General features: G+C 40.0%; 1 protein-coding gene across 2 annotated transcripts in view; it reads right to left on the bottom strand.

Annotated features, from left to right (window-relative positions):
- Positions 1-2457: 2457 nt before the first annotated feature.
- Positions 2458-10544, bottom strand: part of iqgap1 (IQ motif containing GTPase activating protein 1) — a 47867-nt gene continuing 39780 nt past the window's right edge. Inside the window, exons 28-37 of one of the 2 annotated variants that reach the window (XM_030719477.1) lie at positions 9056-9288; positions 8832-8964; positions 8584-8686; positions 7239-7374; positions 7070-7157; positions 6440-6649; positions 6189-6355; positions 4500-4622; positions 4202-4310; positions 2458-4088 (exon numbers count right to left, since the gene is read on the bottom strand). In XM_030719477.1, coding sequence (XP_030575337.1) covers positions 3975-4088; positions 4202-4310; positions 4500-4622; positions 6189-6355; positions 6440-6649; positions 7070-7157; positions 7239-7374; positions 8584-8686; positions 8832-8964; positions 9056-9288 — 1416 coding nt within the window. In that variant the 3' untranslated portion in view covers positions 2458-3974. The remainder of the gene's footprint in view (positions 4089-4201; positions 4311-4499; positions 4623-6188; positions 6356-6439; positions 6650-7069; positions 7158-7238; positions 7375-8583; positions 8687-8831; positions 8965-9055; positions 9289-10544) is intronic. The other variant, XM_030719486.1, reaches the window with a different exon arrangement.

Here is a 10544-nt window from a genome sequence, read left to right as displayed (position 1 = left end):
TACCTCGTTAAACGCAGATAATGCCTGTGGTGTCCACAGGGGGGCGACAAAGTCACCGCGTCCTGCCTACCTTACCTCATCCAGGCGCCACAAGAAGAAATAAATCTGTATGTCAAGAAAATTACTTCTGTTTTCGTAAATATGCAAATAGTGTATGATCTACCCAATTAACGTTCACATTTCTGTTGTAGAACTGTAGTAAAATTATGTGTTTTTGGAGTAAAACATACTTGTGACCCAAACCTTTGACTAGTACTGTAAATCATGCTCTGAAACATGTATGAACAATTTCCACAGTTACAAAGAAAGAAAGAAAAGAAAGCTTTGAAGTTTGGTGTAAGTGGAAATGCTTGCTCAGAGTAACTGAAAAAAAACATGGATGGATGGATCTGGATTCAAGATTATGATGGCAACTCTGCTGAGACTGAGTTGTTCAATTTGTCCCATTTCCCTCATTCACATAAGCAAAATAAAAAGCATAACATATAATTGATATTTATGTTTCATATGTATTGAATATGGTAGTTCATGATCCTTATATCTCATCCTATAATTACAAAAGAATCATTCTGAATTGATAACGGATGTTGAATGAGATAGATATGAAAGAGGACACTTTCATGAGTAAATTACAGTATGACACATTTACAAACCCAACTTCAAACACGCTGGGATGTCGTGTAACATGTAAATAAAAACAATGCAATGGTTTACAGATCTCATAAAACAAACAAAAAATCTTATTTACAACAGAACACAGAAAACACATCAAATGCTTAGACTGAGAAAATGTTCCATTTTAAGTAAAGAAAATCTTTTTTTTTTTTTTTTAATTTGATGGCAGCAACACATCTCAAAAAAAAGCTGGGACAGGGCCTTGTTTACCACTGAGTCCCAGCCACTCTTCTTTTAACAGCAGTCTGGAAACGTCTGGGAACTGAGGAGAGCAGCTGCTGGACTTCAGGGAGAGGAATGTCATCCCATTCTTGTCTGTTACAAGATTCTTCTTTGTCATATTTTTAATTTCATAATGCACCAGATGTTACAGATAGTGAAAGGTCTGGACCGCAGGCAGGCCAGTTCAGCATCCCGACTCTTCTACTATGAAGCCGTGCTGTTGGAACAGCTGCAGGATGTGATTTAGCAAATGTGCAGGAACTTCCCTGAGAAAGACGTCTGGACGGGAGCTCTAAAACCTCTATATACCTTTCAGTGCTGTATAAGCTGACAATTTCCACAGGCACTAATGCACCCCCATACAAGCAGGTTTTTTGATCTGACCACTGAGAACAAGCCACAGGGTCTATCTCCCCCCCCCCCCCCCCCACATTTCATTTTGTCTGACTACAGAACAGTTTCCCACTTTGCCACAGTCCATTTTAAATGAGTTTCAGTATTTCAGGATCATGTTCACTTATGGCTGCTTCTTTGCATGATAGAGCTTTAATCTGCATTAGTGGATGGCACAATGAACCGTGTTCACAGACAGTGAATTCTGGAGGTGTTCCTGAGCCCACGCAGTGATTTCAATGACAGAATCATGCCCATTTTTAATGCAGTGCCTCCTGAGGGCTGGAAGATCACAAGCTTCCGGTACTGATTTTCAGCCTTGTCCCTTTGCACAGAGATTCTCCAGATCCCTGGAATGTTTTGATATTATGTACTGCCGATGATGAGCTATTCAAAAATCTTTGCAGTTTTACATTGAGGACCATTATTCTGAAATGGTTCCACAGTTTCTGGATGGTGAACTTCTGCCTCTCTAAGATGCTCTTTTTATACCCAGCCCTGTTACTGATCTGCTGCCAATTAACCTGATAAGTTGCTAAATGCTCGTTCAGCTGTTTCTTTTGAGTACCATCTATTTTTCCAGCCTTTTGTTATCCCCGGCCCAGCTTTTGAGACATATTGCTGCCATCAAATTCAAAATGAGACAGTATTTTTTCCTAAAATGGTACATTTTCTCAGTTTAAACAAATGTTTTCCATGTTATGTTGTGAATAAATTGTGGCTTTATGAGACTTGCAAATCACTGCAATGTTTTTAATTTACATTTTACACAGCATCCCAACTTTTCAGGGATTGGCGCTGCCGTTTGATTAAACATTTCTTCTGTTTTCTTTCTCTGTCGTATTTAAAACATGCGCCATCAGGCACATTTCATGTCAAACTGCCGTTCTTCATCGTGCTGTTCCTCTTTTGCCTCCGAGATTGTTTCCATCCATTGTTGGCATTAACCTTCAGCTCACCCTGGTGATGAAAGTAGTACTCGGGATGCTTTTCCTTGGCGCAGCGATGCCACAATTAGAAGTATTCTCAACAAAATACATTTCAAAAGTATTTGCTATACAGCAGAATGTCCTGTTATGCAGAATATTTTAGTTGATTATAATAACAGAAAAAAAAAAAAAATCATTCTCCTCCTGCACAACAACTGCAAGATTAGGAACAACGCAGTGCATTGGTAGAGCTTTATTCTGAAACAGGCACAATTACATTTCATTGAATGAATAAGAGCAAATAATGAAGAGAGCAGGGTTCCATCCCCCTTTTCAATGTGGGCACATCTGATTAAAAAGAATCTACATAAGAAGGAAAATCAATCAGCTTTTAGCTTTGCTGCTTCAACAGCCACTTACTGTAAATACCATAATGTGGCAGTGACATCTAGTGGACCCACAAGTTCCTGTAATACTGCACATACCCAAGCTGAATGATCCGTCTTAGGGTCTGCACGTCAGCTCCAGTAGAATGCAGATTGACAACACATGAAATATAAATAAGGATGTAGGGCTTTGTATTTTCAATAAGACATTAGAAAAATTCTCAGTGTTTAATATCTAGAATTCCAAATCCCATCTTGTATCTTACAGATTATCAGGCTGTGTTTTTTAACGTAACAATAAATGTGTTTTCTACAAGATAAAGAAAAAAAATGAGAGATTTAAAAAAAAGTGATCATTTCCAGTGATTCCACATTTCTTCCGCTGATGAATATCAGAGCCAGAAGCAGAAATGCACTGCAGATCAATTCCAAAAAGCACGAGGGCTGCAGTCACAGCCAGCTCAGTCCAGTTAAACAAACTGACCTGTCAGTAAAGACAGGAAAGGCTACAGAGCCGGGTTAGTGCCAGTGCAGGCAGGATTTGAGAGGGGTTATCTGTCATACTCCTGCAACAAATTGCTATCCTTACAGCTCAATATGAGCATGGCACTTTGATTTTGTCAAATACCATGTCCGATGTCACTTTGTCTCATAGATATTAAAATGAGACGATGGTGTGGGTCAAGTTTGAGAGAGCGAAAGAGAGCGAGAAAGACCAGAGAGGTCCAAAGCTAATGTGCGACCAGCTCCAGTATTTTCAAAATAAAATACATGATTGAAAATAAGGAGCGCATCTTCCCACCCCTGCAAAATCTTTCAGTTTTTCTCTTCAATTTTTCTCACTGCACGGCATCCTCTGACCACACAGAGTGCCCCAGACCCAACTGGACCTGCAAAATGTTGTGTCATGTACTACAACCCTGCTAAAGAGTACGCTAACACTTTGACGGAGAAGATGTTTATCAGGCTAACTAACAGCTGATAAAGACATAAAGCTCAGTCTCTTTACATAAAACATACTTTTCTTTTACAATAAATCAAAGCCCATGCACAGCATATTCAGAATATTTAAAGCCACAAAAAAAAAACAAAAAAAATTACAAATCTTAAACTCAGACTGAGCTGCAATTACAGATAAGATACTAAGAAAATGTGCATAGCAGAGGTTTCCACTAAGAATAAAGCACATATGGTGATCCATGTAATACAAAACAATGCATAAATTTGTGTAGGCACATTGGAGAAGTGCTGGAGGAAATGTGTCGGTATGACTGCATGGGTTAGGGCTTTAAAGCAACCCTCAGCATGGGTTTTGTGGTTTAAATTCAGTGTCTGTAGCCCTTTTTCCCCCTTTTTTTTTTCTCCTTTTCTATTTCCCATAAAATTTCTTGTTGAGAAGGAAAATGAGCAGGTTGACGTTGATGGTGGCCCGGTCAAAGAGCTTCATCACCGCCACGCCTTCATACTGCAGCTGGAGCAGATCCTGAAAGAAACAGAAGGAGGAAAAAAAAAAAAGCGCTCAACCAAAACACTCAGTACGCTTCACCGTTCACGCTGCTGCAAGAAAAGCTGAATAAACTGAAAAAGAAACAATACCTGATATTCTAACTGTACTGTCTCCAAGTGCACACCCATGAACTTGGCCTTCACTTCAAACACTCCAACAGTCTCTGATGGAGAAATCTCAAAAATAGCATTCTTGAACCTGCGATGGGAAAAGAGAAAGAAGAGTGGTAAAACAAATACCTTTATTAGTCCCACAATGGGGAAATTACAGTTAACAGAAAGGAGACAGAAAGGAGTGCAACGGCAAATAAGAACATTTGCAGATGCAGACTTAGAACCTCGGGTGTGCATTAAGCTAAATGTATTTATGATCAGCTGCACAACTCACTGGTTGGGCTGCAGGTCCTCTATGGAGATCAGCACACCCTTTTCGTGCAGCCGGGCGGCTGTGTATTTCTGAGAAACCTGTTTACTCTTTTTAGCCTTGTTGTCGCCTGGTTTCTTTGACAACCTGAGGAGAGAGGGGGGAAGACAAAGTGTATAACAGCAGAATGAAAGCAGTTCTCAGCACAGACTTCAAGGCTCACTGTTATATTCTGGGCTGTGCCATTCTGAATTTGATTCTTTGAAAGACTCAAAAACACTCAAGTGAATGATGCAGAGTCACCGGTGACATAAACCACCTGCATACATTTTACATGGCAGAAATGAACCCTTTATTATAACCTTAACTTTGCTTTGGTTTTATACCAGGAAATATATAATATATCTTTTTGACTGCCATTTCATCTAGCTTTGTGACTGACCATAAGACACATTTAAAAAAAAAAATAACGCGAACTTGATTTAAATTTGCCCGAGCAGCCACACACTCTTTCCAGTGTTTCTACTGTGGGTAGAAACCTTAGGTTTTTTCTTAAGGTTTTAGTAGATGCCAGGGTAGGCCAAGAACTGACTGAAGAGTTTATATTTCACCAGGCCTGGGAGTGTCTCGGGATGCCCCAGGAAATTCTGGAGAATCCTGCAGGAGAAAAGGATGCCGAGAATACCCAGCTTAGACATTCTTGATCCCTCGCTGGCAACAGAGATTTAAAACTAAAACCAGAAGGAGTCTGAGGACCAACGGATCCAAGTTTGGGTTTTGACACAAATCAGACATGAAATCATCAGTGGAAGAAAAGGATGTATGACGTGCAAAGGTGGGACTTAAGTAGATTAAGTAGTACTGTACTTAAGTAGATTTTTTTAGGTATCTGTACTTTACTTGAGTATTTGAGAGGAAGAAGAGAAGTTAGATTTAAAGGTAAGGACTGCAAAACAAACTGAGGTATGCTAACTTTGTATTGTTCAAAATACTGCAGTTTAGTGCATGATAAACAGATCAGTTTGCTGTCCTGTATTTACAGTAAAGCTCTGTGTTGGACTGGTGCACAGAGGCTGTGTTCATGGTCAGAGTTACAGGTTACATGAAGTGTAGCAGAGATGAGATGTGTTTAAATGCCCTGTTACAGTTTGTGTCCTACATAACAGCTGAGTGCATTCATTAGAATTAAAATTTAGATTGGAATAACATTTGCATTCTCATTATTTTATATTATTACAATATATAATGAGGTTTAGTTAGCTTTACACAAAAATAGCAGGTAGAAACGTCCTCCAAAGAACTACTTTTACTTTCTTATTTTGAGTACATTTCAGAGCCTGTACTTTATTACTTTTACTTAAGTAAAGAAGTTGAACCAGTACTTTGACTTTTACCAGAGTAATTTTTAACACAAGTACTTGTACTTCTACTTAAGTACAGAATGTCAGTACTTTTGCAACCTCCGATGACGTGACATTTTCAGTTCACTTTTGGAGCATATTTATACTTGAACTGACAGGATGTGCTGGTTTCAATCATACATCATACTGTGACAAACTGACAAACCAACAGCTTTTCCAAATTTAAGGTGGCAGCCAAAATCTGACACTGGTGACAAATTTTTATCCGCAGCAGCATGACTGTGATGCCTGTTACACAGGAGTGAACTACAGGTGTGAAATGGGAGATGTTTCAACAGTAAAGGTCACTCACTTGCCCTTGCTGGCTAGGTTGTCCATGCAGGTCTTGATATACTGATTGTAAGAATCAATCTGCACATTGTAAAACTTGGTCTTTGAATTCAGGGCGGCGTTGGTCTGCTGAAGCTTCACCAGCTCGGCTTTCCTACGCTGCCGATACCGTCTCTGATTTCTGATGTCCTGCAGACATATCGCATTGAAATGAAACCGTGAGGCAGCCTGTCTTTTATTCGTCCACTTCGAGAGATACTGTGTTTATTTTACCTTGGCTATGTCGTTGATGAGGTCCTGATAACGGTTCTCCGGGTGAACCTTGCCCAGCTCTGCCAGCCTCTGCAGATTACTCTTGATCTTGTCCTTCTTGCCTTGCAGGGTCAGGCTGTCGTCCACCACAGGTTTGACCTGCTTCATCTTTTCTGGCGTCTTAGCATCTCTGATTGCTCTCCTCTGCATGGCTCGCTGGTACTCTGCCTCCTGCAGATTATGTTCAGAATCTTTAAAACTATCATTCATTTGGTGTTCATCTGTTGCACACACTGTAGTAAACATAACTGTGATTAATCAAAATGCCAGCAGTGGGGTTTTTTTCTCCCTACAAACTCCTCTTGTTGGAAAGAGGATGTTACCAAACAGATGGATAGTCCAGTTGTGTTAATAATTCATCACTAACAGGATAAAGAGTCACGGTTAAAAAGTCAGTTCCTGTTTTGTGCCATAAGGCAGCTCAGTAGTTTTCCACTCAGATAAAGCATGCAGTCTAGCTAAGTCTCAAGGCCAGCTGTCTTCTGGTGAGATAGTGAGCCTTGGTTACAGTAATTACTGATTCAGATTACTGATAGTCAGTGCATAAACATGGTCCTCTTAGTCCACAACGTCATGCATGTCCCTCCTGACCTGCTCTGGGGTGGCTGTTGAGTCCAGGATCTCGGTCAGAGTGTCCCCGGGCTGGAATCGAATCACATCCACAATGAGCCTCTTGGTGCTGGAGGGAGAAACACAAACACGGAGATGTGAGAAAAGAAAGAAATCTGTCAAACTTGTTGAATCTACAGCACAAACTCACTTTAGCAGGAGCGTCTTTGCGTCCATCTCAGCATTGGCCTCGCCGGGGACGTCAAATTTATTGGTGAGAGTGAGCGAAACTTCAGTCTTGCCCATCAGTTCTTTGTTGGGGTCATCAGCGGGAAGAGGATTTTCACCTGAGCGTAACAGAGAGAAATAACAGGCAGCTCAAAGAATCGTAGCATCTTGGAGTTTCTAATTGTGCTCATGTCAGTTTGTGTTTTCACAAGTTTCCTGCCAGCATACTTTGGGCCAGAACTAGTCAAAAAGTTTGGATACCTCAACAAGTTTGTGGAAAATGCTCTGTGACTACATTTGAAGGACACTGAACACTGTGTTCAGCAGTTTATGCATAGAGTCCACACTACCCCAACATTTTAGCACCCTTAAACTGAAGCATTTTGGAATTTTGGTGATAGCCCAAGTTCACTTTGAAAACTTGATGCAGAGACACATGGCTGCTTCCTGATAGGGACATAGGGAAAAATCATAAAAAACTAAGTATTTTTGATAGTTTTATTTTGGTTTTATCTTGTTTTTAAATAAATCCCTTTCTTTCTTTCGTCACCTGCCTTATTTATTTATATGTTTTTTTAACTGTTTCTTGAATTTTTAATATTTCTATAGCTCTCTTTCTGTGAAGCACCTTCTAATCTTGTTAAGAAAAGTATTTATTAAAAATTACAGCTGGTCATAGACTTCTTGTTGTGATTTCACCCTCCTTTCTGCCACCATGACCACACTGTATTTCTGTGGTACTTTCACCAACAGCTCAGCTTCATCTCTGCTCTTACTTCTCGTCACTGCCCAAATTCTTCTGTAGTATTTTTAATAAGGACACAGCCCTCTGATTCCTGTTTACGCTGGCACAAGCGTGCACACGGTATGTGCACTGTCAATGTGACATAAGATAAATAAGATAAAAATGAGAAATACTTTCTTTATCCCAAAAGTTTGGAAACAACTGTGTTGTAGCAGACAAGAATGAAAACATTTTAGCTCAGTAAAACAATATCATGGAACAAAGTAACACAGAGTGGCTTAAAAAAAAAAAGTTTGAGGATATTATATTATATATATATATATATAATTAATATGGGGACGTGGATCTGACAGAACGTCTTTCTCTTAGAAAGTGTAAAACAGGTGTTTTTTTTTTGGTACCATGACCATTTTTTATGTTGGTGGATAACAACCTTTTTTTGTACTATTTTTGTGAGAATGTGTTTTTTTTTTTATATTTAATGTATGGGTTGCTGTTTGGTTTATTTTTGTTCTGGTGGTTTGATTCTTTTTTATTATTTTCCCATTATTGTTAAAAATGAATAAATATCCATCCAGCTCACCAATGAGGGACTCCACAGTGGGAACCTCGCCTAGGTCCTCGAGGAGCTCATGGATGGGGTCATTGTGCTCCGGGGCGATGGCATCCTGATGGTCCAGCAGCAGCTAAACAACAACAGCAAAAAGAAGTAACAACACACTCAATCAGTATTTTTGGTGCCAGCTGATCAAACACATTTGGTAAGTCAGCACAGACTTGAAGTTTAAAAAAAAAAAGAAAAAAGAAAAAAAAGAGGTGGTTCAAACTCACTGTGTGAGTGTTAATAATTTCTCCGATGGAGATGTAGATGACGGGTTTGGTGACTGTGACCAAGTCTGAGTACTGATCCACGTTAAACTTGTCTTCAAGCGAGGGGACCTCACATGCTGTCAGGAAGAAGCGCCTGTGACAGAAGACAGAGGGATGATGTCATGAGACAAGTTTAAGTTATTATTCAGCTGTTCCACGTGTACATATGCAGTATCATATCAGACCTGAATTTCTGGTAGGAGGCACTGAGGTATTCATTGATGGGATTGAGGTGGGCGTTATCGCCCAGAAACATCTTATTGGAGGCGGCGTGCTGCAGCATCTTAGCCACGGAGCCCAGGTTCCGTCGCTGCTCAGTGGTTAGCTGACCACCAGCAGACACCTCGATTATGTCAAAGGCATCAGGAGCCACGATGGCCGGGTTCATGTAGCGGTAATACAAGAGGTTACCCACAATCTGAAAGTTTAAAATAAAACAAGTCACTCACCTAAAATAATCACAAGCAGAAAATGCAGCATCGTAGCTGCATTTCAATACTCTGAGTCTTAATTATGAGGAAAACTATTAGAAGAAGCATTAGTGTATAAAACCTTAAAACTGGAAGACACTAACTAATCAACATGTATCGACAGGTATGGCTTAACTGATCAAATGCTGCTTCTATAGAAATCAGGCATTAATCCAAGCCATTTTTTCTTTTTTAAAGCCTGGCTGCTGTTGTCTTTGGAATCTCTTTATTTTAGGACCATTAGTCATGAGGGTAATGAGGAGATTCACAGGTTTGGTAAGTGCTAGTGCAACATATGGAAAAGCTCTTGAAAGTAAGGAAAAAGCTCGAGCAGCAAGAGGAGAGCCAGAAGAGTGGCATAGCTCACCTTCATGTCAGCAGACAGAGAGGAGGAGGAGGAGGACACCCATAACTTGGAAAGAAAGGATGGGTCTGGTTGGTGAGGTGGAAGAATAAGAGCAACAGCAGAGTAAGAAAAAGAAAGGAAAGAGTGTGAAACAGGGAAAGTAGAGTAACAAAGATGGCTGATGAAGAGGGCTGGAGAAGAGAAGTAATGCTTTTGAGACATCAAGGTCAAAGGCCAGTTCAGAATGCAAATGTAAATCATCAGCCTAAATGTAGAAGGGTGCAACATCTTTCTATGGGCTCAGTCTAATATGGGCGTAAAACTAATGCTCTTAGTACCACACATCACTGCGGTTGTGGTTTAAGTGCAAATGTCATTTTTACACTGACATCATATGAAACAGTGATAACTGGATACCTAGATACCACTATGTTGGGGGAGGGGGACTTGAAAACTATGTTTATTCTTTGTGATTTGGGTGAACTGAAATATCAAAATCTCCGGTTTTTATTCGAGTCACAGTTCAAAATAACATGTTTTATACTGGGTGCTGGTAACAGCTCCTCAGTTCATCCTGCCTGAAACAAAGCATTTCAAAGTTAGGATAACTTTCTTCTGATTGGCTGGCCCTCATAAACAAAAGGTTTGAACAACAGTAGGGAGGGGCTGTTCTACTCATAGCCAAAGTTGTACGCAGAGATGACCATATTAGGGATATCACTACTCAGTGGCATCATGAAAAGCCTGCTTATTTCAAATTGTTGGCCATGTTTTTATACCTATACTCTATCCCTCTCTCTCCTCTATATATAAAAGAGATACATTCCAGGTTTCCTTGAAAAACTGAGGAGTCCAGCG

Source organism: Archocentrus centrarchus, chromosome 3 (genome assembly GCF_007364275.1).
Source record: "Archocentrus centrarchus isolate MPI-CPG fArcCen1 chromosome 3, fArcCen1, whole genome shotgun sequence".
Classification (NCBI taxonomy): domain Eukaryota; kingdom Metazoa; phylum Chordata; class Actinopteri; order Cichliformes; family Cichlidae; genus Archocentrus; species Archocentrus centrarchus.
This window is presented reverse-complemented; position numbering and strand designations above follow the sequence as displayed.